Source organism: Tachyglossus aculeatus, chromosome 27 (genome assembly GCF_015852505.1).
Source record: "Tachyglossus aculeatus isolate mTacAcu1 chromosome 27, mTacAcu1.pri, whole genome shotgun sequence".
Taxonomy (NCBI): Eukaryota; Metazoa; Chordata; class Mammalia; order Monotremata; family Tachyglossidae; genus Tachyglossus; species Tachyglossus aculeatus.
This window is the reverse complement of record NC_052092.1, coordinates 5120290-5148095: the sequence shown is the minus strand read 5'-3', so window position 1 is coordinate 5148095 and position 27806 is coordinate 5120290. Positions and strand designations below refer to the sequence as shown.

At 56.8% G+C, this 27806-nt stretch overlaps 2 protein-coding genes across 3 annotated transcripts; one reads left to right on the top strand and one right to left on the bottom strand.

The window, feature by feature from the left end:
- Nucleotides 1-2626: 2626 nt before the first annotated feature.
- Nucleotides 2627-20645, bottom strand: LOC119946594 (PILR alpha associated neural protein). 2 transcript variants are annotated; one of them, XM_038768000.1, is made up of 6 exons: nt 20477-20645; nt 9693-9747; nt 8876-9423; nt 8354-8435; nt 3974-4210; nt 2627-2738 (listed from the first exon to the last, which is right to left on the bottom strand). In XM_038768000.1, exons 2-6 carry the CDS (start codon nt 9707-9709, stop codon nt 2717-2719), a joined length of 906 nt encoding a protein of 301 aa, XP_038623928.1. In that variant the 5' UTR covers nt 9710-9747; nt 20477-20645; the 3' UTR covers nt 2627-2716. The 2 variants fall into 2 exon arrangements, with proteins under 2 accessions (XP_038623928.1, XP_038623929.1); XM_038768001.1 differs by lacking the exon at nt 20477-20645 and adding an exon at nt 12878-12923.
- COPS7A (COP9 signalosome subunit 7A) lies at nt 20436-27442 on the top strand. Its single transcript, XM_038768002.1, is given in 9 exon segments — nt 20436-20557; nt 21511-21699; nt 23848-23923; nt 24088-24104; nt 24106-24177; nt 24532-24734; nt 26362-26467; nt 26589-26749; nt 26882-27442. Coding segments are annotated over 8 exon segments (837 nt in total). The 5' UTR covers nt 20436-20557; nt 21511-21537; the 3' UTR covers nt 26922-27442.
- Nucleotides 27443-27806: the final 364 nt, after the last annotated feature.

The following is a 27806-nucleotide window of genomic DNA, read 5'->3' as shown; positions in this document are numbered from 1 at the left end:
AAAGGGGGAGACAGAGAGCAAACCAAACATACTAACAAATTAAAATAAATAGAATAGATATGTACAAATAAAATAAACAAATAAATAAATAGAGTAATAAATATGTACAAACATATATACATATATATGGCAGCGAAGTTGAGAAGTCAAGGTACGGAACGAATAAGTGGGCCGGTAAAAGAGGTGTGCCTTCTTGGCCAACTTAGCCTACCTAAATTTGCCCTGGAAAGCGGACGTCCTGCCAGATTTAGAAGCCACAGGACACTGAGTATCATCATCATCATCATCAATCGTATTTATTGAGCACTTACTATGTGCAGAGCACTGTACTAAGCGCTTGGGACGTACAAATTGGCAACATATAGAGACAGTCCCTACCCAACAGTGGGCTCACAGTCTAAAAGGGGGAGACAGAGAACAAACCAAACATACTAACAAAATAAAATAAATAGAATAGATATGTACAAATAAAATAAACAAATAAATAAATAGAGTAATAAATATGTACAAACATATATACATATATATGGCAGCGAAGTTGAGAAGTCAAGGTATGGAACAAATAAGTGGGCCGGTAAAAGAGGTGTGCCTTCTTGGCCAACTTAGCCTACCTAAATTTGCCCTGGAAAGCGGACGTCCTGCCAGATTTAGAACGGTGTTTTGCACATAGTAAGCGCCGTTATTATTTATTATTATTATTATATTCAGGCGATTCCTCCCAGATGGGCCTGCGGCTGCCCCCTGAGAGCTGTCTGACCCGCCCCAGGTGGCCACCAGCTTGGGGGGGGGGGAGTGGTCCACCCCTCCCAGAGAGGGACGATGGGTTGGGAGTCCCAGCCAGACGGTCTCCATGGCAACAGATCCTGGCAACCGTTGGATGCTGCCAGTTAAGCTGACTTCCTCTCCTGGCAGGGCCCCCCACCAGCCCGTGCCTGCCCCCCAAAGCTCCACCTCTTCCCCCACCCCCAACTCTGGCCTGGCCGGGGCTGGATCTAGGCCTCCCCTCCGGAGATGACGGAGTGGAGCTCATCCCGTCAGGGAGAGGGATGGAGATGGATCCAGGCCTGAAATAAAGCAGGAAGGGGCAGCTCCCTCCGGTCCGACTCCCTCCCGGCCTCCTCTGTCACCCCGCTCTGCCCCCCAATCTCTGACGCTCCTCTCCCATCGACCCCACCGCTACCGCTTGGGGAAGCAGCGTGGCTCAGTGGAAAGATCACGGGCTTTGGAGTCAGAGGTCATGGGTTCGAATCCCGGCTCCGCCACATCTCTGCTGTGTGACCTTGGGCAAGTCACTTAACTTCTCTGAGCCTCCGTTACCTCATCTGTAAAATGGGGATTAAGACTGTGAGCCCCACGTGGGACAACCTGATCACTTTGTACCCCCCCCAGCGCTTAGAACAGTGCTTTGCACATAGTAAGCGCTTAACAAATGCCAACATTATTATTATTATTATTACCCACCTCGTCCTGCAACCAGTGATCCCGGGATCCCCCTCGTCCCCACTTACTCTCCCCCGGTGGGAACTGGGGGACTCCGCTGGACTCATCCCTGCGTCCGGCTGGACGGAGTTGAGGGGGGTGGTCTGTAAAGGGCAGGGGTAGGGGGGGGAGTGTGGATGTTCTGCTACTCCACACTACTACTGGGGATTAAGACTGTGAGCCCCCCATGGGACAACCTGATCACCTTGCAAACTCCCCAGTGCTTAGAACAGTGCTTTGCACATAGTAAGCGCTTAATAAATGCCATCATCATCATCATCATTACTCCCAGCCCCCTCGCCTCCCTTCCTTCCACCCCCATCCCTGCCCGCCCCCCGCGGGAGCTGCCAGGCAGAGCTGAAGCTGAGCTATTTTGCAAAGATTTTATTCGAAAATCCTGAACTGACATCCCACAAGAATCAAAGATTTCACCACAAGGGGAAAGAGAATACAAAAATATATATCACAGCATAAGGGGCGGGGGGGGGGGGAGAAATGGAGAGAGGTGTGAAGCGGGAGCAAGAGGGGTTGGGCGGCGGGGGCGACGGGGGCAGTTGGTGAAATGGGAGAAACCCAGGCAAACCTGGGGAGCCGAAGGGAGTTCTGAGTTCAAGACAAACACGGACAAAGACGAAGGAGGGCAAGACGGACGGGGCTAGGCCGGGGGGCTGCCCTTCTCTCCCCAGCTCGCCCTCAGACCCAGAGTTTGGGGGGAGTTCGGGGGTCCCACTGTAAAGGCCCCGGGGGGCACAGGCCCAGTCTCCCGCCCGGCAGCCCCCTCCACCCTCCGGCATGCAGGGGCACAAGATGGGCACGTGGAAGGAAGGAGGTTGGAGAGTCGGCGGGACACACGATGGCGAAGGACGGACGGATGGACAGAGCCGGGGCCGGAGGGAGGCCCGGCGAGAGGCTGGCCGGACGAGACAGTGAGTGTGCAACAGTGTGCGTGTGCAAGCGTGGAGGTGAGTGTGCAAGATCTGCGGGGAGGGGGGCAGAAGCCACAGCAGTGTGTGCCAGCCCCACGCGCGGGGTGGGGAGCCAAGGGGCAGGCCCCCGGGGAGAGGGGCATCTCCCCCCCACCCCACCACCGGGACCTCCGCCCTCCGACCCGGGCCCCAAGCGGGGTGGGGGTGGGGGTGATGGTGGTGATGGGGGGGGGGGCTCCCGGGCCCCCCCTGCTCGGCCTGGGGGGCGATGGGGGGCGGGGAGGGCCCCAGGCGCCCACCGGGACGGACGGTCACAGGTTCACCAGGGGGATCCTGGGGGGGGGGGGGGGGGGGGAGAGCGAAAGGGGTGCGGTCAGAGCGAGAAAGGGGGGGGTCTGTGGGGGGGGGAGGAGGGGGGCACGGCCAAAGGGGGCGGGGGGCAGAATGGGCGGGGCCGGAGCGAAAGGGGGCGGGGTCCGCGGGGAAAGGGGCGGGGCCAGAGCGAAAGGGGCGGGGTCCGCGGGGAAAGGGGCGGGGCCAGAGCCGAGAGGCGGGGCCGAGCGAAAAGGGGCGGGGTCAGCGGTGAGGGGGCGGGGTCAGAGCGAAAAGGGGGGCCAGCGGGGAAGGGGCGGGGTCAGAGCGAAAGGGGCGGGGCCAGGAGCAGCGCTCAGGGGCGGTGCCAGAGCGAAAAGAGCGGGGTCAGCGGGGAAAGGGGCGGGGCCAGAGCGAAAGGGAGGGGTCAGCGGGGGAAGGGGCGGGGCCAGAGTGAAAGGGGAGGGGTTAGCGGGAGAGGGGCGGAGCTATGTCGTAAGGGGTGGGGTCAGAGGGGAAAGGAGCGGGGCCAGGAGAAGCGCGGGGGGGGGGGCCGGCGCCGAGGGGGCGGAGTCAAGGCGAAAGGGGCGGGGCCTGAGTGAAAAGAAGGGAGCCGGGGAAGGGGCGGGGTCAAAGGGGAAAGGGGGCGGGGACATCCCTGAGGGGGCGGAGTCAGGGAGAGGCCAGAGCGGGGGGCCGGCGGGGTCTGGAGCAGCGTTGGGGGGGGGGGTCAAGAGCAGCAATGAGGGGCGGGGGCAGAGCGGGGGCGGGGCCAGGAGCAGCGCTGAGGGGGCGGGGCCAAGGAGCAGCGCTGAGGGGGCGGGGCCAGAGCGGGGGGGTGTCAAGAGCGGCGCCGAGGGGGCGGGGCCAGAGCTGAGGGGAGCCGAGGGGCGGGGGCAGAGCGGGGGGCGGGGGCAGCGTTGAGGGGGCGGTGCCAGAGCGGGGGGGGGGGGGTCAAGAGCAGTGCTGAGGGGAGGGGGCGGGGCCAGGAGCGGCGCGGGGGGCGGGGTCAGCGCTGAGGGGGCGGAGCCAGAGCGGGGGCAGGAGCAGCGCGGAGGGGGCGGGGCCAGCGCTGAGGGGGCGGGGTCAAGGAGCAGCGCGGAGGTTGGGGGGTCGGGTGCCCCCCCGCGGCCCACTGGGGGGCGCGGCTGCTCGCTCGCGCGCGTGCGCGCGCGTTCCCTCAGTCGGTCGGTCGGTCGGTGGGTCCCTCAGCCCTCCCGTCCGTCCCCCCGCCCGCCCCCCCCCGGTCCCCTCACCGGTTGAGCTGGAAGGCGGGAGGCCCCTTGGGGTGCGTTGGCGGGGGCGGCGGCGGCGGGGGCGGGGGCGGCGGGGGGTCCGGGGGGTCCGGGGTGTCCGGGGGCGAGTCCCCGAAGGCGCCCAGGACGGTGACGGCGGGCGGAGAGAGGTCGGTGAGGGGCTGCTGGCTGTCCTCCGCCCACAGCGGGCCCGCCTGCCCCGACGGGCGCCGGCGACGCTTCTGGCTGCGGTCCCAGCTGCCGGCCACCAATCGAGACCAATCAATCGATCGATCGATCAATCAATCAATCCTATTTACGGAGCGCTCACTGTGTGCGGAGCACTGGGCTAAGCGCTCGGGAAGGACAAGTCGGCAACGTATAGAGACGGCCCCTACCCAACGGCGGGCTCCCAGTCTAATAGGGGGGAGACAGAGAACGAAACCAAACATACTAACAAAATAAAATAAATAGAATAGATATGTACAAATAAAATAAATAAATAAATAGAGTAATAAATATGTACAAACATATATACGTATATACAGGTGCTGTGGGGAAGGGAAGGAGGTAAGATGGGGGGGATGGAGAGGGGGATGAGGGGGAGAGGAAGGAAGGGGCTCAGTCTGGGAAGGCCTCCTGGAGGAGGGGAGCTCTCAGTAATAATAATGATAGCATTTATTAAGCGCCTACTACGTGCAAAGCACTGTTCTAAGCGCTGGGGAGGTTACAAGGTGATCAGGTTGTCCCACGGGGGGCTCACCGTCTTTACCCCCATTTACAGTTGAGGGAGCTGAGGCCCAGAGAAGTGACTTGCCCAAAGTCACCCAGCTGACAGTTGGCGGAGCCGGGATTCGAACCCATGACCTCTGACTCCAAAGCCCGGGCTCTTTCCACTGAGCCGCGCTGCTTCTCAGTAGGGCCTTGAAGGGAGGAAGAGAGCGAGCTTGGCGGAGGGGCAGAGGGATTGGGGGCATTCCAGGCCCGGGGGAGGACGTGGGACGGGGGTCGTCATCATCATCATCAGTCGTATTTATTGAGCGCTTACTGTGTGCAGAGCACTGTACTAAGCGCTTGGGAAGTCCAAGTTGGCAACATATGGAGACAGGCCCTACCCCGCAGTGGGCTCACAGTCTAAAAGGGGGAGACAGACCTCTCTCTGATCATAACCTCTCTCTGATCTGTCGATGGCGGGACAGGCGAGAACAAGGCTCGGTGAGGAGATTAGCAGCGGAGAAGCGTGGATTGATTGGTAGCCACTGGAGATTTTTGAGGAGGGGAGTAACATCATCATCATCATAACAATAATAATAGCATTTATTAAGCGCTTACTCGTTCTAAGCGCTGGAGAGGTTACAAGGTGATCAGGTTGTCCCACGGAGGGGGGCTCACGGTTTTAATCCCCATTTTACAGATGAGGGAACTGAGGCCCAGAGAAGTGAAGTGACTTGCCCAAGGTCACACAGCTGACAGTTGGCGGAGGCTGGATTAGAACCCATGACCTCCGACTCCCAAGCCCGGGCTCTTTCCGCCGAGCCACGCTGTTCGTATTGACGTGCCCAGAGCGTTTCTGGACAAGGACAGCATGACACAAGCTGGGCACCCCAGAAGGAAGGAGGGAAGGGACCCCCGAAGGAGGGAGGGGACCCCCGAGGCACTCCGTCACACACACACACACACACACACACACACACACACACACACACACACACACACACACACACACACACACCGACTCAGCACGAGGTGCTCACGTTCCCGGCTCGGACTCCCCAACCGCTCAGCCCAGTGCTCCGCACGCAGTGACCGCTCAATAAACACGATGGAAGCAATTTGTACTTTCTTAATATGTTTTCTTCATCATCATCATCATCATCAATCGTATTTATTGAGCGCTTACTATGTGCAGAGCACTGTACTAAGCGCTTGGGAAGTACAAATTGGCAACATATAGAGACGGTCCCTACCCTACAGTCCCTACTTTCTTGTCGGAGCCCTCAGTTGGGTAGGGACCATCCCCAGATGTTGCCAACTTGGACTTCCCAAGCGCTCAGTCCAGTGCTCTGCACACAGGAAGCGCTCAATAAAGACGACTGAAGGAATTTTTATTTTCTCAATATGTTTTCTTGTTTGTCTCCCCCTTCTAGACTGTGAGCCCGCCGCGTCTCTGTCTGTTGCCAACTTGTACTCCCCAAGCGCTCAGTACAGTGCTCTGCACGCAGGAAGCGCTCAGTAAAGACGACTGAAGGATTTTTTATTTTCCCAATATGTTTTGTTGTCTGTCTCCCCTTTCTAGACTGTGAGCCCGCAGCTGGGTAGGGACCATCTCTAGATGTTGCCGACTCGGACTTCCCAAGCGCTCAGTACAGTGCTCTGCACACAGGAAGCGCTCAATAAAGACGACTGAATGAATGAATGAGTCTGATGTCGTGGGTTCGAATCCCGCCTCCGCCACTCATCAGCTGGGTGGCTTTTGTTTTGTTGTCTGTCTCTCCCTTCTAGACTGTGAGCCCGTTGTTGAGTAGGGACCGTCGTTATATGTTGCCGACTTGTACTTCCCAAGAACTTAGGACAGTGCTCTGCACACGGTAAGTGCTCAATAAATACGATTGAATGAATGAATGAGTCCGAGGTTGTGGGTTTGAATCCCGCCTCCACCACTCATCAGCTGGGTGGCTTTTGTTTTGTTGTCTGTCTCCCCCTTCTAGACTGTAAGCCCGTTGTTGGGCAGGGACCATCTCTATAGGTTGCCAACGACTTGGACTTCCCAAGCGCTTAGTACAGTGCTCTGCACACAGTAAACGCCCAATAAATACAATTGAATGAATGAATGAATGAATAATGTCTTGTCTTCCCCGCTAGACAGGAAACTCACCGTGGGCAGGGAATGAGTCTGCTACATTGCTATATTGTACTCTCTCTAGCGCTTAGTACAGTGCGCCGCACACAGTAAGCGCTCAATAAATACGATTGAATGAATGAATGAATGAATGAATATGTCTTGTCTCCCTCGCTAGACAGGAAACTCACTGTGGGCAGGGAATGAGTCTGCTACATTGTTATATTGTACTCTCTCTAGCGCTTAGTACAGTGCGCTGCACACAGTAAGCGCTCAATACGATTGAATGAATAATAATAATAATAATAATAATAATGGCATTTATTAAGCGCTTACAATGTGCAGAGCACTGTTCTAAGCGCTGGGGAATTTACAAGGTGATCAGGTTGTCCCACGTGGGGCTCACAGTCTTCATCCCCATTTTACAGATGAGGGAACTGAGGCCCAGAGAAGTGAAGTGACTTGCCCAGAGTCACACAGTTGACAAGTGGTGGAGCCGGGATTTGAACCCATGACCTCTGACTCCAAAGCCCGGGCTTTTTCCACTGAGCCATGCTGCTTCTCGAATGAATGAATGAATAATGTCTTGTCTCCCCCGCTGGACAGGAAACTCACCGTGGGCAGGGAATGAGCCTGCTACATTGTTATATTGTACTCTCTCTAGCGCTTAGTACAGTGCGCCGCACACAGTAAGCGCTCAATAAATACGACCGGTCGAGCACTGTGACTCACCGTGTGTGTCCTCAGAGACGGGGAACCGTGGTCTTCGCAGCCACCCCCTACTGTCCCCCACCTATCTGTCCTCACGGCATCCCGGGGAGGGAGGAGGCTCGGGTTGTCCTCCCCATTTTGCAGGTGAGGAAACTGAGGCCCAGAGAGGTAGGGCGATTTCCCTGCTGTCCCCCAGCAGGTCCCGAACTCAGGTGCCCTGCCGTCCAGATCAGGGGGGCTTCCCACTAGGCCGGCTGCACTTGGGCAGGGGGAAGAGGGGTTGATGGGGACTCGCTCCTCATGGGTTCGAATCCCGGCTCTGCCGCGTGTCCGCTGTGTGACCTCGGGCCGGTCACTTAACTTCTCTGAGCCTCCGTTCCCTCATCTGTAAAATGGGGATCAAGACTGTGAGCCCCCCGTGGGACAACCTGATCACCCTGTAACCTCCCCGGCGCTTAGAACAGTGTTTGGCACATAGCAAGCGCTTAATAAATGCCATTAAGAAAAAAAGGTTACCCCAGCGCTTAGAACAGTGCTTTGCACCGAGTAAGCGCTTAGCAAATGCCAACGTTATTGTTATTATTATTGCTCCCCACCGTCTGTTGGCCTACCTCTCTCCCTCAACCTCTAGACCGTGAGCCCGCTGGCGGGTAGGGACCGTCTCCGTACGTTGCCGGCCCGGACTTCCCAAGCGCTTAGTCCGGCGCTCTGCGCACGGGAAGCGCTCGATAAATACGATCGAAGGAATGAACGAATGAACCTTTACTCCTCTGAAGCCCCCCGCCCCCCAACCCCCTCCAGAGGGTCGCTTCGCAGTGGCCCACCTCCCCCACGTCCCTCCCGTCACTCACCAGAACTTGAAGATGATGCCCGTGGCCACCAGGACGATAATGATGGAGATGGTGATGGTGACGTACAGTTGAGGGTCCACGCCTGGAGCGGGGGAGGAGGGGAGGGCGTCTCCCAACTCCTGCCCTTTTCCTCCTCCATTCCTCTCACACGCCCCCCGGCCCGCTCTCCCGGCTCTCCCTTGGCCCTGCCGAGCCTTCCCTGGGCTCTCAGCCCCCAGCCGCCATCCCAATTCCAGATCCACGCAGAAAGCTCGGGAGAGGAGGATCCCGGAGCCGTCCCTGCCCGTGCCCATCCCACCCTTCCTCCTCCTGCCTCAACTTTGGCTCCCGCCCGGCCACCCTTCCCACTTTCCCCCTCACCCCCGGCCCTCGACCCTCCTCCTCCGCCGCCCGGCCAATTCCCGGCCCCTACCCCTCGGCCTCCCCTCCCCGATGCCGCCCGCTCAGCCACGAGGGCCCCGCTTCCTCGGTAGCCCCCTGATCCGGCCCTTCGGCCGTCCGGAGCCCGCCGCTTCCTCTCACCTTCCCCTCGGGTCCCGAAGAGGAAGGGCCGGAGGGTGGCCGGAGCCTCTCCCAGAATGAGGCCGTTGCCGCCCGCTCCGTGGCGCAGGGGGTCAGAGTTGGGGTGCGGGGTGGCCGGGCCGTGCGGGGCCACGAAGCCGTAGTCCAGAGGCAGGAAGCCGGGGTTGGCCGAGTTGGGGTCGCCCCCGTCCTCGCGAGACACCGTGGGCCCCCAGACGATGGCCCAGGGGTACTGGGACGAGGGCGGCCCCTCCTCGAAGCCCGACGGGGTGGCCGGGGGCGAGGTGCCCGGCGAGGCCTGGCGCCGGGAGCGGGGGAGCCGGGGCGGCCGGCTGGGCGGCGGAGCCCGTTCCCACACGCACACGTGGCGAGGGGCCGAGGGGCCTCCCCGGGCGCACGGCGGGCGGGCCGGAGCCGGGGCCGCTCGGGACGGGGAAGAGGGGGCAGAGGGGGCAGAGGGGGACGAGGAGCCCTGGGACGGGGGTGGGAGGGGCAGCAGGAGCAACGGCCACAGCGGCAGGAGGAGGCGCGAGGTCAGCGGCGCGGGCCTGGGGCGGGGAGAGAAGGGCCGGGCGTGGGGCCTGAACGCCCGGGCCGGGAACCCGGGGTTCGGGGCGACCACCACCACCACCACGACGACGAGGGGTGAGAACAACTCGGCCCCGGCCCTCCCTCCCGCCGGGCCCCCTCTGCCCAAGTCCTGTCGGGGCTTTTCCTCCTTCCCCTTCCCGGGGTGGGAGTGGGGAGGGGCTGCAGGTTGGGGAGAGGGGCTGGGGGCCTGAGAGATAGTTCTCCCCAGCGATTCCCAGAACCTTACCACATCCTGGAGTCCATTTCTGGGCACCTGCCTGGGTCCTGACGCTCAGCCTTCACTGGGGGAGAAAAGGGAAGGTCCCATTCATTCATTCAGTCATTCAATAGCATTTATTGAGCGCCTACTGTGTGCGGGGCACTGTACTGAGCGCTTGGGAAGTCCAAGTCGGCAACATCTAGAGTCGGTCCCTACCCAACAGCGGGCTCACAGTCTAGAAGGGGGAGACGGACAACAAAACAACGTCATCCCCCTGACCTGGAATGCCCTCCCTCCGCACATCCGCCAAGCTAGCTCTCTTCCTCCCTTCAAGGCCCTACTGAGAGCTCACCTCCTCCAGGAGGCCTTCCCACACTGAGCCCCGTCCTTCCTCTCCCCCTCGTCCCCCTCTCCATCCCTCCCATCTTACCTCCTTCCCTTCCCCACAGCACCTGTATATATGTTTGTACAGATTTATTGATTTTACTTCTACATATCTATTCTATTGATTTTATTTTGTTGATATGTTTGGTTTTGTTCTCTGTCTCCCCCTTCTAGACTGCGAGCCCACTGTTGGGTAGGGACTGTCTCTAGACGTTGCCAACTTGTACTTCCCAAGCGCTTTGTACACTGCTCTGCACACGGTATGTACAAATAAAATCATCATCATCATCAATTGTACTTATTGAGCGCTTACTATGTGCAGAGCACTGGACTAAGCGCTTGGGAAGTACAAATTGGCAACATATAGAGACAGTCCCTACCCAACAGTGGGCTCACAGTCTTAAAAGGGGGGAGACAGAGAACAAAACCAAACATACTAACAAAATAAAAGAAATAGAATAGATATGTACAAGCGCTTAGTACAGTGCTCTGCACATAGTAAGCGCTCAATAAATACGATTGATGATATGTACAAGCAAGATAAATAAATAAATAAATAGAGTAATAAATATGTATAAACATATATACATATATACAGGTGCTGTGGGGAAGGGAAGGAGGTAAGATGGAGGGGATGGAGAGGGGGACGAGGGGGAGAGCAAGGAAGGAAGGGCTCAGTGTGGGAAGGCCTCCTGGAGGAGGTGAGCTCTCAGTAGGGCCTTGAAGGGAGGAAGAGAGCTAGCTTGGCGGATGGGCAGAGGGAGGGCATTCCAGGCCCGGGGGATGATGTGGGCCGGGGGTCGACGGCGGGACAGGCGAGAACGAGGTACAGTGAGTAATAAATCCGTACAAACGTATATACATATACACAGGTGCTGTGGGGAGGGGAAGGAGGTAAGGTGGGGGCGAGAGGGAGGGGGAGAGGAAGGCGAGGGCTCAGTCTGGGAAGGCCTCCTGGAGGAGGTGAGCTCTCAGTAGGGCTTTGAAGGGTCCCAGCCAGCCCCCCTCACTTCCAGCCCCCTCCCACCTCACTCCAGTCCCTCTCCCACCTCCCAGCCCCCTCTCTCCCAAATCCAGTCCCCCCACTCCCAGCCAGCCACCTCCCTGCTGGCCTAGGACCTTCCTTCCCAACCCACGGTCTCTTAACTCTTCCCAACCCCAGCAGTATTGGCCGTTGACTGGGATCCCCCTCTCCAGTGTCCGTTGCCCCCCAGACTCATGGGGGGTTGCGGAGAGTAATCCCAGAGCGCTCCCCAAACTCCTCAGGCCCCCAGTTTTCTTCCCTCTGCTCTTTTTGTGCCAGTAAGCTAGCAGGTCGACAGTCGACCAAAGCCCTGGGGAAAGGGTGGGGGAGAGGACTCCTTGTGTCTGGGGTGGGTGGGCTTCTTTTCCTCCATGAAGTCCCATCATCATCATCATCATCATCAATCGTATCTATTGAGCGCTTACTATGTGCAGAGCACTGTACTAAGCGCTTGGGAAGTACAAATTGGCAACATATAGAGACAGTCCCTACCCAGCCCTGGAAATGACCTTGCAGCAGACCCCCCAGCCCCCTTCCCCACAGCCCAGGGGTAAGGGGGAGGTGGGGGCTTGACGGTTTGATCTTTAATGCTTGGGTGCAAGAGGTACAGGCAGGGGGGTGGGGGAGAAATCACCCCTCTCCCAAACCTGGCAACCCCAGCGATGGATGGCACCTGGATGGCCCCGAGATGTGGGATGGCGTTGGGGTCAAAGTTGGGGGGTTGGGGGGGAACCCAAGGGACGAGTCTCTCTTTAAGCGCCGAAGAGGCTCCATCCGAGGCCTTCTTCTCAAACCTCCATCCCCACCCGCACGACCACTGCCCCGAGGTGGGAAAACAGCAACAGGGAGGGAGTGGGGAGGGATGAGGGGAGGCAGGACTCAGCGACAGGGGCCGTGAATCTGGAGGATGAGGACCGGTGGGAGCTGAAGGAGGGAAGGGGTGAAAGAGGGGGGAAGAGGGAAATGGGGAGGAGGAGGGATCCCAGAGGGGGCAACAGGACCGACCCCTCCTTTCACCCCACCCTCTGGCTCCAAGCCCCTACCTGAGTCCCCAGATCATCGTCAATCGTATTGATTGAGCGCTTACTGTGTGCAGAGCACTGTACTAAGCGCTTGGGAAGTACAAATTGGCAACATACAGAGACAGTCCCTACCCAACAGTGGGCTCACAGTCTAAAAGATCCTGCCGGCTTTCCCTCCCCTCCGGCCCCCCTGCAGCCTCCCTGCCACCCTAAATCCTCTACCTTTCCCCCCCCCCACCCCTCAGCTCCACATCCCCTCCCCTCAACAACAGGTCTGTGCGCAAGGCCCCGGTTGGGAGGCCGGGCTGGGGCCTTCCCCGGGGACTAGCTGGCCTCCCCCACGTCCCCCGCCTCCCGGAGGAGGGCTTGGCCTCCCCCACCTGCCGCCCCTTGCCCACCCCCGGGGTTGGGGAAGCGGGAGGGCCGGGGGAGGAGGGAGGGAGGGAGGGAGGGAGGGGTGGAGGGATGGAGGGAGGGATGGATGGATGGGTGGAGGGATGGAGGGATGGAGGGAGGGATGGAGGGATGGATGGGTGGATGGGTGGAGGGATGGATGGATGAGCGGACAGGAGCGAGGGATGGATGGAGGGATGGATGGATGGATGGAGGGATGGATGGATGGATGGGTGGAGGGATGGATGGATGAGCGGACAGGAGCGAGGATGTGGCCTAGGGGGAGGGAAGGAGAGAGCCGAGCAGAGGAAGGGTGGGCAGACCCCGGGGGCAGGGGCCCCGGGAGCAGAGGATGGGGCGGCTGGTGGGGGGGGGGGGGGGTGTCTCACCTGGGGGCCGTTGTTGGGGTCTCGGCGGGGGCTCCGGGCCGTTTGGGGCAGCGGGGCCCAGACCATGGCCGGGGGGCGGGGGGCGGGGGGCGGCTCCCCGGGAGCGGCTCGGCTCGGCTCGGCTCGGCCCGGCCCGATCCGGCGGCGGCTCGGGCTCCGCCTCCCCCCGCCCATTTAACCCTCCCGCCGCCGGAGCAGTCTTCGGGAGCCCGACTGGCCCCCACCTAGCCACTCCTTCCGGGGAACCTCTGCTGTCTCCCCAGATCCCAGGAACACAAACTCCCAACACCCCGACTCCATGGAGACTCCGCTGTCTCCCCTGATCCCAGGAACACAAACTCCCATCACCCCGACTCCATGGAGACTCCTCTGTCTCCCCAAATCCCAGGAACGCAAACTCCAACACCCCGACTCCATGGACCCGCCTCTGTCACCCCAACTCGCAGGGACACAAATTCCAACACCCGGACCCCACGGAGCCTCATCTGTCACTCCCAACTCCCAGAAACTCAAACTCCATCACCCCGACTCCAAGGAGCCTCCTCCGTCTCCCCAAATCCCCGGAACACAAACTCCAACGTCCCAACTCCATGGACCCTCCTCTGTCACCCCAACTCCAAGGGGCCTCCTCTGTCTCCCCAAATCCCAGGAACACAAACGCCAACACCCCAACTCCATGGACCCTCCTCTGTCACCCCAACTCCAAGGGGCCTCCTCTGTCTCCCCAAATCCCAGGAACACAAACTCCAACGTCCCAACTCCATGGACCCTCCTCTGTCACCCCAACTCGCAGGGACACAAATTCCAACACCCCGACTCCATGGAGCCTCGTCCGTCACTCCCAACTCCCAGGAACTCAAACTCCATCACCCCGACTCCATGGAGATTCCTCTATCTCCCCAAATCCCAGGAACACAAACTCCAACACCCCGACTCCACGGACCCTCCTCTGTCACCCCAACTCCTAGGGACAAAAATTCCCACACCCCGACTCCATGGAGCCTCGTCTGTCACTCCCGAGTCCCAGGAACTCGAACTCCATCACCCCGACTCCAAGGGGCCTCCTCTGTCTCCCCAAATCCCAGGAACACAAAGTCCAACACCCCGACTCCACGGAACTTCCTCTGCCTCCCCCACTTCCCAGGAGTACAAACTCCATCACCCCGACTCCACAGAACTTCCTCTGTCTCTCCAACTCTCAGGAGCACAGACTCCATCTCCCCAACCTCATGTGTCTTGCACTGTCACCCCAAATCCCAGAAACTACTTCATCCCGCCCCCCCAAGTGACCCTCCCAATGCCACCTTTGCTCCCAATGACCTGAGCTGGGTTATCCCGACTCCAAGAAGATTCCGGCTCCGTCTCTACGCCCTTACTCCTTTCTGACAGGGCTTTGTTTCATGATGGGGCCTGTCAAAACCCTGTGACCTCGGAGTTTTCCATCTGTCTTCGGGTCTCGGGGGCTCCCTAGCCCTCTCTCCCCTGGCCCCGACTCCAACAGCCGAACCCCCAAGTCCTCGTTCTCCCTAGTTATTGCAATTAGCGAAAATTCCCGTCCGGAGGAGGCTGTTGCCATGACGACAGGAGCCTTTGGGACCGCTCCGGCCCTGGCCGCTGCTGCCCGCATCCGATGTTCCTCGAAAGGGGGATGATGTGTGAGCCCCCTCTAAATGGGGGAGTGTGTATGTGTGTACCTAAATTTTGACTGTGAGCCCGTTGTTGGGTAGGGACTGTCTCCATATGTTGCCAACTTGTACTTCCCAAGCGCTTAGTACAGTGCTCTGCACACAGTAAGCGCTCAATAAATAAGATTGAAGGAATGAGTGAATGACTGTGTGCGTTCGCTCATCTTGGCCGGCTGCCCCCGGGGGCGGTTCATTCATTCATTCATTCATTCATTCATTCATTCATTCATTCATTCAATCGTATTTATAGAGCGCTTACCGCGTGCACAGCACTGTACTAGGCGCTTGGGAAGTCCAAGTTGGCGACATATAGAGACGGTCCCTACCCAACAACGGGCTCCCAGTCTAGAAGGGGGAGACGGACCACAAAACACAACACGTAGACAGGTGTCAAATTTGTCAGAACAAATAGAATTAAAGCTCTATGCACATCATTAACAAAATAAATAGAAGAGTAAATATGGACAAGTAAAATAAATCGAGTAATAAATCTGTACAAATACATATACAAGTGCTGCGGGGAGGGGAAGGAGGTCCAGCGCTTAGAACAGTGCTTTGCACACAGAAAGCGCTTAATGAATTAATTCATTCATTCAATCGTATTTATTGAGCACTTACTGTGTGCAGAGCACTGTACTAGGCGCTTGGGAAGTACAAGTTGGAGACATATAGAGACGGTCCCTACCCAACAACGGGCTCACCGTCTAGAAGGGGGAGACGGACGACAAAACAAAACACGTGGACAGGTGTCAAGTCGTCAGAGCAAATAGAATTAAAGCTAAATGCACATCATTAACAAAATAAATAGGATAGTAAATATGTACAAGTAAAATAAATAGAGTGATAAATCTGTACAAACATATATACAGGTGCTGTGGGGAGGGGAAGGAGGCAGGGCAGGGGGGATGGGGAGGAGGAGAGGAAGGCATGTAGTAAGTGCTTAACAAATAGCATCATCACTATTATTATTATTATTATTATTATTATTATTATTACTATTATTATTCAGCCTCCTGAAGCCTCTAGGCCTCGGGGTCTTCTGCACTGGACTATTTTATTTGTTGGGGTTGCTGGCTGGTTTTGAATCTGTCTGGACTTTGTCTCCGTGTCTGGGTATTTGTTCCAAGGGAAAGCAGCGTGGCCTAGTGTGTAATAATAATAATAATAATGATGGCATTTATTAAGCGCTTACTATGAGCAAAGCACTGTTCTAAGCGCTGGGGGGATACAAGGTGATGAAGTCGTCCCACGTGGGGCTCACAGTCTTCATCCCCATTTTACAGATGAGGGAACTGAGGCCCAGAGAAGTGAAGTGACTTGCTCAAAGTCACACAGCTGACAAGTGACAGAGCCGGGATTTGAACCCTTGACCTCTGACTCCAAAGCCCGGGCTCTTTGCCACTGAGCCACGCTGCTTCTCTAATAATAATGATAGCATTTATTAAGCACTTACTATGTGCAAAGCACTGTTCTAAGCACTGGGGAGGTTACAAGGTGATCAGGTTGTCCCGAGGGGGGCTCACAGTCTTAATTCCCATTTTACAGATGAGGTAACTGAGGCCCAGAGAAGTGAAGTGACTTGCCCAAAGTCACACAGCTGACAAGCGGCGGAGGTGGGATTAGAACCCATGACTTCTGGCTCCCAAGCCCGCGCTCTCTCCACTGAGCCACGCTGCTCCTCTAGAGCCTGTAGAGCCCGAGCATGGGACTCAATAGGACCTGGGTTCTAATAATAATAATAATAATAATGGCATTTATTAAGCACTTACTATGTGCAAAGCACTGTTCTAAGCGCTGGGGAGGTTACAAGGTGATCAGGTTGTCCCACGAGGGGCTCACAGTCTTCTTCCCCATTTTACAGATGAGGAAACTGAGGCACCGGGAAGTGAAGTGACTGGCCCAAAGTATAATAATAATAATGATGATGATCCCGGCTCTGCCACTTGTCTGCTGCGTGACCTATATTGTACTCCCCCCAAGCACTTAGTGCAATGCTCAGTGCTTAGTAAGCGCTCAATAAATATCATTATTTGATATCTTGGGCAAGTCACTTCACTTCTCTGTGCCTCAGTTCCATCATCTGTAAAATGGGGATTAAGATTGTGAACTTCATGTGGACTGCATCCAACCTGATTAGCTTGTACTTACCCCAAAGGTTAGTACAGCGCCTGGCAGATAATACTAATAATGATGGCATTTCATTCATTCAATCGTATTTATTGAGCGCTTACTGTGTGCAGAGCACTGTACTAAGCGCTTGGGAAGTACAAGTCGGCAACATCTAGAGACGGACCCTACCCAACAGCGGGCTCACAGTCTAGAAGGGGGAGGCAGAGAACAAAACATATTAACAAAATAAAGGCATTTGTTAAGTGCTTTCTATGTGCAAAGCACTGTTCTAAGCGCTGGGGAGGATACAAGGTCATCAGGTTGTCCCACGTGGGGCTCACAGGCTGAATCCCCATTTTACAGATGAGGGAACTGAGGCACAGCAGCAGCGTGGCTCAGTGAAAAGAGCCCGGGCTTTGGAAGCACCGTGGCTCAGTGGAAAGAGCCCGGGCTTTGGAGTCAGAGGTCATGGGTTCAAATCCCGGCTCCGCCACTTGTCAGCTGTGTGACTTTGGGCAAGTCACTTCACTTCTCTGGGCCTCAGTTACCTCATCTGTAAAATGGGGATGAAGACTGGGAGCCCCATGTGGGACAACCTGATGATCTTGTATCTCGCCCAGCGCTTAAAACAGTGCTTGGCACATAGTAAGCGCTTAACAAATACCAACATTATTATTATTATTACTGACTTGCCCAAAGTTACACAGCTGACAAGCGGTGGATCCGGGATTTGAACCCATGACCTCTGACTCCCCAGGCCGGGCTTTTTCCACTGATCCACGTTGCTTCTTTCGGGATAGAAAAAGCGCTTAATAAATATCATTTTTAAAAAGTCTCTCAGGGTTTCATCACCTCTGCCTCTTGGACTCTCTGTGTCTCTGCCGGTTGGGAATCCATCTTCCATTGTAATAATAATAATAATAATAGTGGTATTTGTTATGGAGAAGCAGCGTGGCTCAGTGGAAAGAGCAAGGGCTTTGGAGTCAGAGGTCATGGGTTCAAATCCCGCTCCACCAACTGTCAGCTGTGTGACTTTGGGCAAGTCACTTCACTTCTCTGAGCCTCAGTGACCTCATCTGTAAAATGGGGATTAAAACTGTGAGCCCCCCGTGGGACAACCTGATCACCTTGTAACCTCCCCAGCGCTTAGAACAGTGCTTGGCACATAGTAAGTGCTTAACAAATGCCATTATTATTATTATTGAGCACTTACTATGTGCCAAGTGCTGTCCTAAGTCCCCACTACCTTCGGTTCCCCCCCCATCCTCTTTCAGTTCTCATTCATTCATTCGTATTTATTGAGCGCTTACTGTGTGCAGAGCACTGTACTAAGCACTTGAGAAGTACAAGTCGGCAACATATAGATACGGTCCCTACCGAATAACGGGCTCACAGTCTAGAAGGGGAAGATGGACGACAAAACACAACATGTAGACAGGTGTCAAAATAGAATAGAATTAAAGCTCTATGCACATCATTAACAAAATAAATAGAAGCATAAATATGTACAAGTAAAATAAATCGTATTACTCTATTTATTTATTTTACTTGTACATATTTATTCTATTTTATTTTGTTAATATGTTTTGTTTTAATAATAATAATAATAATAATAATGATGGCATTTATTAAGCACTTACTATGTGCCAAGCACTGTTCTAAGCGCTGGAGAGGTTACAAGGTGATCAGGTTGTCCCACGTGGGGCTCACAGTCTTAATCCCCATTTTACAGATGAGGGAACTGAGGCCCAGAGAAATGAAGTGACTTGCCCGAAGTCACACAGCTGACAATTGGCAGAGTGGGATTTGAACCCATGACCTCTGACTCCAAAGCCCGTGCTTTGTTGTCTGTCTCCCCCTTCTAGACTGTAAGCCCGCTGTTGGGTAGGGACCGTCTCTATGTGTTGCCGACTTGGACTTCCCAAGCGCTTAGTACAGTGCTCTGCACACAGTAAGCACTCAATAAAGACGACTGAATGAATGAATGACTGACTTCCCAAGCGCTTAGTCCAGTGCTCTGCACACAGTAAGCGCTCAATAAAGACGATTGAATGAATGACTGACTGACTTCCCAAGCGCTTAGTCCAGTGCTCTGCACAAAGTAAGCGCTCAATAAAGACGATTGAATGAATGACTGACTGACTTCCCAAGCGCTTAGTCCAGTGCTCTGCACACAGTAAGCGCTCAATAAAGACGATTGAATGAATGAATGAATGACTTCCCAAGCGCTTAGTCTAGTGCTCTGCACAAAGTAAGCACTCAATAAAGACGAGTGAATGAATGACTGACTGACTTCCCAAGCGCTTAGTCCAGTGCTCTGCACACAGTAAGCGCTCAATAAAGACGATTGAATGAATGAATGAATGACTTCCCAAGCGCTTAGTCTAGTGCTCTGCACACAGCGCTCAATAAAGACAATTGAATGAATGACTGACTGACTTCCCAAGCGCTTAGTCCAGTGCTCTGCACACAGTAAGCGCTCAATAAAGACGATTGAATGAATGAATGAATGACTTCCCAAGCGCTTAGTCTAGTGCTCTGCACAAAGTAAGCACTCAATAAAGACGAGTGAATGAATGACTGACTTCCCAAGCGCTTAGTACAGTGCTCTGCACACAGTAAGCGCTCAATAAAGACGAGTGAATGAATGAACGACTTCCCAAGCGCTTAGTCCAGTGCTCTGCACACAGTAAGAGCTCAATAAAGACGATTGAATGAATGAATGACTTCCCAAGTGCTTAGTCCAGTGCTCTGCACACAGTAAGCGCTCAATAAAGACGACTGAATGAATGAATGAATGACTTCCCAAGCGCTTAGTCCAGTGCTCTGCACACAGTAAGCGCTCAATAAAGACGACTGAATGAATGAATGACTTCTCAAGCGCTTAGTCCAGTGCTCTGCACACAGTAAGCGCTCAATAAAGACGAGTGAATGAATGAATGACTTCCCAAGCGCTTAGTCCAGTGCTCTGCACACAGTAAGCGCTCAATAAAGACGATTGAATGAATGACTGACTTCCCAAGTGCTTAGTCCAGTGCTCTGCACACAGTAAGCGCTCAATAAAGACGACTGACTGAATGAATGACTTCCCAAGCGCTTAGTCCAGTGCTCTGCACACAGTAAGCACTCAATAAAGACGACTGAATGAATGAATGACTCCCCAAGCGCTTAGTACAGTGCTCTGCACTCAGTAAGCGCTCAATAAAGACGAGTGAATGAATGACTGACTTCCCAAGCACTTAGTCTAGTGCTCTGCACAAAGTAAGCACTCAATAAAGATGAGTGAATGAATGAATGACTTCCCAAGCGCTTAGTCCAGTGCTCTGCACACGGTAAGCGCTCAATAAAGACGACTGAATGAATGAATGAATGACTTCCCAAGCGCTTAGTCCAGTGCTCTGCACTCAGTAAGCGCTCAATAAAGACGATTGAATGAATGAATGAATGACTTCCCAAGCGCTTAGTCCAGTGCTCTGCACACAGTAAGCGCTCAATAAAGACGATTGAATGAATGACTGACTGACTTCCCAAGCGCTTAGTCCAGTGCTCTGCACACAGTAAGCGCTCAATAAAGACGATTGAATGAATGACTGAATGAATGAACAACGAATAAAGTTTTGTTCAAAATCATGGGGGGGGAAAAAACCCTCCCGGCGCTCGACCAATCAGAGCGCAGAGTGGGCGGGACCGAGTCCAATCCACGCCCACTTCCCCCCTCCCCCTCCCCCCGGAGCGTGGGGGCGGGGCCGAGCCGGGTCTGTCGTTTTCACGGAGCGGAAGCGCGGGCCGGGGCTGCCGGGCCTACCGTCTGCCGGGCAACGGGCTCCGGGAGGGCGGCTGCGGCCTGCACCGGCGGCCGGACGGGACGGAGCGGGCCCGGGACTAGGTGCGTGAGCAACACCCCGCCCGGCGGCGGCCCCTTTAAGAGGGGGCGGGGCCGGGCCCCGGGACTCACCGGGGAGGCGCGCAGCGCGCATGCACCTTGGCGGGGCGAAGCGCGCATGCGCCCTAGAGGTGCGAGGCGCGAATGCACCCGAGCGAGGCGGGGCGAGGCGCGCGGTGCGCATGCGCCCTGGAGGGGCGAGGCGCGAATATGCCTGGACGAGGCGAAGCGCGAATACACCCTAGCGAGGCGGGGCGCGAGGCGCGCATGTGCTCTGGCGGGGAGGGGCGCGCGGTGCGCATGCGCCCTGGCGGGGCGAGGCGCGAATACACCCTAGAGAGGTGCGCGGTGCGCATGCGCCCTGGTGGGGCGAGGCGCGCATGTGCCCGGGCGAGGCGAAGCGCGCATAGCGCCCTAGCGGGGCGAGGCGCAAATACACCCGAGCGAGGTGAAGCGCGCATGCGCCCTGGAGGGGCGAGGGGCCGATGCACCCGAGCGAGGTGAAGCGCGCATGCGCCCTGGCGAGGCGAGGCGCAAATGCACCCGAGCGAGGTGAAGCGCGCATGCGCCCTGGCGGGGCGAGGCGCGAATACACCCGATTGAGGTGAAGCGCGCTTGCGCCCTGGCGAGGCAAGGCGCCAGGGCACCCGAGCAAGGCGGGGCGCGCATGCGCGGGGGCGGGGGTGAGACGTCGGGCACGTGGGCACCGCGGGCACGACGTGGCCCAAATGACGCCTCCTCGTGATCCCTGGCCAGTTGCCCGTGCCATGGGGTGCAGCGCGTGGTGGGCCCCACAACCGGCGGGCACACGGGGGTGGGCACACGCGGGAGGGCACTGACCACCCATGCCCAACAGCCCGGGCCGCGGAGGCCCTCTTCCCCGCGCCTCTCCCCTGCCCCCGTCCCCCTGCCCCTCCCCGCCCCCGCCCGTCAGCGCCCACCCCCGCCTCCCGCAGCCCGGCGTCCCCCCGAGCAGCCTGGCCATGAGCGCCGAGCTGAAGGTGACGGGGCAGAACCAGGAGCAGTTCCTGCTGCTGGCCAAGTCGGCCCGAGGCGCCGCCCTGGCCACCCTCATCCACCAGGTGCTGGAGGCCCCCGGGGTCTACGTCTTCGGGGAGCTGCTGGACATGCCCAACGTCCGGGAGGTGAGGGCCGACGGACGGGGAGGGGAAAACCCCAATCGGAGGGGGCCGCCGGGCGGGGAGGGGAAAACCCCAATCGGAGGGGGCCGCCCAGGGCCGTCCCCATCCACCCATCAATCAATCAATCAATCGTATTTATTGAGCGCCTACTATGTGCAGAGCACTGTACTAAGCGCTTGGGAAGTACAAATTGGCAACACATAGAGACAGTCCCTACCCAACAGTGGGCTCACAGTCTAAAATGATATTTAACGAGCGCTTGGCGGGTGCGGAGCTGAACGCTTGGGAGAGTCGGGTACAGTTTAGCAGACATGACAACTTGCACTTCCCAAGCGTGTAGTACAGTGCTCCGCACACCATAAGCGCTCAGTAAATGCAATTGAATGAATGAATGAACAAGTACTTAGCGGGTGCGGAGCTGAACGCTTGGGAGAGTCGGGTACAGTTTGGCAGACATGCCGACTTGTACTTCCCAAGCGCTTAGTACAGTGCTCCGCACACAGTAAGCGCTCAGTAAATACGATTGAATGAATGAATGAATGAACAAGCACTTAGCGGGTGCGGAGCTGAACGCTTGGGAGAGTCGGGTACAGTTTGGCAGACATGCCGACTTGCAGTTCCCAAGCGCTTAGTGCAGTGCTCCGCACACAGTAAGCGCTCAGTAAATATGATTGAATGAATGAATGAACAAGCACTTAGCTGGTGCGGAGCTGAACGCTTGGGAGAGTCGGGTACACTTTGGCAGACATGCCAACTTGCACTTCCCAAGCGTGTAGTACAGTGCTCCGCACACCATAAGCGCTCAGTAAATACAATTGAATGAATGAATGAACAAGTACTTAGCAGGTGCGGAGCTGAACGCTTGGGAGTGTCGGGTACAGTTTGGCAGACATGCCGACTTGTACTTCCCAAGCGCTTAGTACAGTGCTCAACACACAGTAAGCTCTCAGTAAGTATTATTGATTGAATGAATGAATGAATGAACAAGCACTTAGCGGGTGCGGAGCTGAACACTTGGGAGAGTCGGGTACAGTTTGGCAGACATGCCGACTTGCAGTTCCCAAGCGCTTAGTGCAGTGCTCCGCACACAGTAAGCGCTCAGTAAATACAATTGAATGAATGAATGAACAAGTACTTAGCAGGTGCGGAGCTGAACGCTTGGGAGAGTCGGGTACAGTTTAGTAGGCATGCCGACTTGTGCTTCCCAAGCGCGTAGTACAGTGCTTCGCACACAGTAAGCGCTCAGTAAATATGATTGAATGAATGAATGAATGAGCAAACACTTAGCAGGTGCGGAGCTGAACGCTTGGGAGAGTCGGGTACAGTTTAGTAGATGTGCCGACTTGTACTTCCCAAGCGCGTAGTACAGTGCTTCGCACACAGTAAGCGCTCAGTAAATACGATTGAATGAGTGAATGAATGAACAATCACTTAGCGGGTGCGGAGCTGAACGCTTGGGAGAGTCGGATACAATTTAATAGATGTGCCGACTTGTACTTCCCAAGCGCTTAGTGCAGTGCCTCGCACACAGTAAGCGCTCAGTAAATATGATTGAATGAATGAATGAATGAACAAGCACTTAGCGGGTGCGGAGCTGAACGCTTGGGAGAGTCGGGTACAGTTTAGCAGACATGCCGACTTGCACTTCCCAAGCGCGTAGTACAGTGCTCCGCACACTGTAAGCGCTCAGTAAATACGATTGAATGAACGAATGAATGAACAAGCACTTAGCCGGTGCGGAGCTGAACGCTTGGGAGAGTCGGGTGGAGTTAGTAGACGTGCCGACTTGTACTTCCCAAGCGCTTAGTACAGTGCTCCGCACACAGTAAGTGCTCAATATTGCAGCTATTGCAGGTGAGGCCCCTGGCTGGAGGTCAGAGATAGCAATAATAATAATAATGGTACTCGGTAAGCACTTACTATGAGCCGAGCACCGTTCTAAGTACTGAGGTACATACAAATTAATCAGGTTGGACAGAGTCTCCGTCCCACATGGGCCTCATGCTCTTATTCATTTTCCCGTGGGCAAGCAGGGTAGGGCAGGACAGGGCTTTTGAGGGGCAGAGAGTCACCAGGCCTGGGCCTCAGCGGGGCTGGAGGTGGGGACCCCCGCTGCCTGTAACCCACAGCCCTCCCTTCTCTCCTTGCCAGCTGGCTGAGAGCGACTTCGCCTCCACGTTCCGGCTGCTCACCGTGTTCGCGTACGGGACGTATTCGGACTACCTAGGTGAGTCCGGGCCTGGGCGGATGGGGGAAGGCCAGGAAGGAGCCTGGTGAAGACCCACTGAGAACGAGGGCAGCTGGGGCTGACACCCCGGCGGGGACTGGCAGGCCTTGGCTGAAACGGGGCCTCCCCCCTCACTGCCCCCCAACCCCTTCCCCCAACACCAGCGGAAGCCCGGAACCTGCCCCCCCCTCACGGAAGCGCAGAAGAACAAACTGAGGCACCTGTCAGTTGTCACGCTAGCCGCCAAAGTCAAGGTGAGGGGCTCGTCCGCGGCGGTGCCTCGGGGTGGGGGTCGGGGGGCCTCCCCTCCGGGCCCCCGTCGTGGGAGAAGTGGGGAGGCCCGGGGGCAGGCTGGGCCACGCGTTGGCCTTGGAAACCGGAACGGGGGATCCAAAGGGTCGGGCTTCCGATCCAGGCAAAGCGTGGCTTCGAGAGACGTCCTCGGGACTGGGCCGTTAGAGTGGAAGCTCGCTGTGGGCAGGGAATGTGTCATTTTGGGGCCACCCGCCCATCCCGCCCCGGACCCACCGTCCCCCTCCCCCCCCCCCGCCAAGCTTCTCGATCCTCCCCGCTCACCGGCCGCCCCCGGGTGCCCTTCCCCGGCCCAGTGCATCCCGTACGCCGTGCTGCTGGAAGCGCTGGCGCTGCACAACGTGCGGCAGCTGGAGGACCTGGTGATCGAGGCCGTGTACGCCGACGTCCTCCGCGGCTCCCTGGACCAGCGCAACCAGAGGCTCGAGGTCGACTACAGCATCGGGCGCGACATCCAGCGCCAGGACCTCAGCGCCATCGCCCGAACCCTGCAGGAGTGGTGAGGCCCACCAGCCCGGGCCCGGGGGGCCGGGCAAGAGTGGGGAGGCCCCCCGACGAGGGTCTGGTGAGAGACGACCGGGGTCGGCCTCCTCCCCGGCCTGTCCACAAACCCCGGGCGGTGCCTTCCGTCCCGTCACTTTCATTCATTCATTCATTCAGTCGTATTTATTGAGCGCTTACTGTGTGCAGAGCACTGTACTAAGCGCTTGGGAAGTCCAAGTCGGCAACATATAGAGACGGTCCCTACCCAACAGCGGGCTCACAGTCTAGAAGGGGGAGACAGACAACAAAACATATTAACAAAATCAAATCAATAGAATAAATATGTACAGATAAAATAGAGTAATAAATACGTACAAACATTCATTCAATCATATTTATTGAGCACTTACTGTGTGCAGAGCACTGTATTAGGTGCTTGGGAAGTACAAGTCGGCAACATACAGTGACGGTCCCCACCCAACAGCGGGCTCACAGTCTAGAAGGGGGAGACAGACAATAAAACAAAACATATTAGCAAAATAAAATCAATAGAATAAATACGTACAGATGAATTAAATAGAGTAATAAATACGTACAAACAGATTCATTCATTCATTCAATCGTGGGGGAGAAACAACAAAACAAAACATTAACAAAATCAAATCAATAGAATAACTACGTACAGATAAAATAGAGTAATAAATATGAACAAACATATTTATTCATTCATTCATTCCATCATATTTATTGAGCACTTACTGTGTGCAGAGCACGGTACTAGGCACTTGGGAAGTCCAAGTTGGCAACATATAGTGATGGTCCCCACCCAACAGCGGGCTCACAGTCTAGAAGGGGGAGACAGACAACAAAACAAAACATATTAGCAAAATAAAATCAATAGAATAAATACGTACAGATAAAATAGAGTAACAAATACGTACAAACATATTCATTCATTCAGTTGTATTTATTGAGCGCTTACTGTGTGCAGAGCACTGGACTAAGCGCTTGGGAAGTCCAAGTTGGCAACATATAGAGACGGTCCCTACCCAACAGTGGGCTCACAGTCTAGAAACATATATATATATATATATAAATGGCATTTATTAAGAGCTTACTGTGTGCAGAGCACTGTTCTAAGCGCCGGGGAGGTTACAAGGTGATCAGGTTGTCCCACGGGGGGCTCACAGTTTAAATCCCCATTTTACAGATGAGGGGACTGAGGCACAGAGAAGTGAAGTGACATATATAATGGCATTTATTAAGCACTTACTACGTGCAGAGCACTGTTCTAAGCGCTGGGGAGGTTACAATATATACATATATACAGGTGCTGTGGGGAGGGGATGGAGAGGGGGAGAGGAAGGAGGGGGTCACTTTCCCCACAGGCTTCAGCCGGCTCCGTGGGGGCAGTGCCACAGTGTCGCTGGCTTTGGACCCTGGCTGGGGCTCACAGTGGGGCGCTGGGCCCTGCGACGCCACCCCCTCGCCCCCATTCCTCCCCCGTCCCATCAGAGTCCCCTTCCACCCCCTCCCGCCGCCCCCAGCTAGCCCTGGGAGCCGTCCCGCTCCCAACCGGGGAGGCCCAGGCCGTCCCGTCGCGGAGCCCCCTCCAGCCCGGCGCCCGCTGGTCCCGCCCGCAGGTGCGTGGGCTGCGAGGTGGTGCTGGCGGGCATCGAGGAGCAGGTCAGCCGGGCCAACCAGCACAAGGAGCAGCAGATGGGCCTCAAGCAGCAGATCGAGAGCGAGGTGGGCACGGGGCGGGGAGGTGTCGACGGGCCTCGCGGGGGCACGGGGCCAGTGAAGACGCCGAGCCGGAGCCTAGTAGCGGGGGGTCGGTCTAGAGGCGTCCAACCCCCGTCCCCCGCAGGTGGCCAACCTGAAGAAAACCATCAAGGTGACCACGGCGGCCGCGGCGGCCGCGGCGGCGGCCACGTCCCAGGACCCCGAGCAGCACCTGACGGAGCTGAGGGAGCCCGCTCCCGGAGCCGGCCAGCGCCAGCCCAGCAAAAAAGCTTCCAAGGGCAAGGGGTGAGCCCCGCCCGGGGTGGCCGGGGCCGGCCGGAGCAGAACGGGATGGGGGGGAAGGAAGGGGGGGCCCTCCGAGCATCCAGCCTGACCCCTCTCTCTCTCCCCCCCCCCGTCTCTCTCCGCCTCCCCCAGGCTCCGGGGCAGCGCCAAGATCTGGTCTAAGTCCAACTAAAAGGGGCCGCCCCAGCTCCGGGCAGAGCATGAGGACGCTGAGCCCCCGGTGCCTCCCGTCCCCCGGGCCGGGGGACCGGGGGAAGCCCCCCGTTGCGTGTCATCTCCCACCGCCCCCTTCCCGGCCCTTTTGGTGCCCCCTCGGCGCCTCCCGGGCGGGACGTAGATGTCTGTGAGTGTCCCCGCCGCCCGCCCCTCGGCTTGGGGGGTCCCAGGTGCCCGCGCGCGTCCACGCGGGGGTACGGGCCCCGGTTCCGCCTCCGGGAGTCCGTGCCCACGGGTCCGCCTGGGGGAGGGCCACAGCTGATTCGGCCCCTCCACCCTGGGGCGAATCTCCAAGGCCCCAGACCCGGCACCCCACGGGTGCCCTGCCGCCCCCGCCCCAGATGAGGGGAGAGGGGCCGTGGCCGGGGGCAAGCCGGCCCAATGCATTTTTCCCCCCGGATTGAGTCGCAAATTGTATAAAAAAAGTCTATAGAAAACTATATAACACAACACAGAAATAAACCTACTGAGGTCTAACTATCTAGCCCGTCTCTACTCCTTCCTCCTCCCCAAGGAAGACCTTCCCAAAGGGGACCCCCCGAGCTGGGGGGTGGGGGAATGGCGGGGGGCGAGAGGCCAAGCTTTCAGCTGCTCTGAATCGGGGGGTCTGCTAGTTCAGAGGGGGAAAGGCCCCCGGGCTGGGGTCCCCAGGAATCAATCATATTTATTGAGCGCTTACTGTGTGCAGAGCACTGTACTAAGCGCTTGGGAAGTACGAGTAGGCAACATATAGAGACAGTCCCTACCCAACAGTGGACTCACAGTCTAAAAGAAAAATCACAGTAAGGGGACAGGTGTGGGCCTTCACACACGCCCGGGCTTTGGAGTCAGAGGCCGTGGG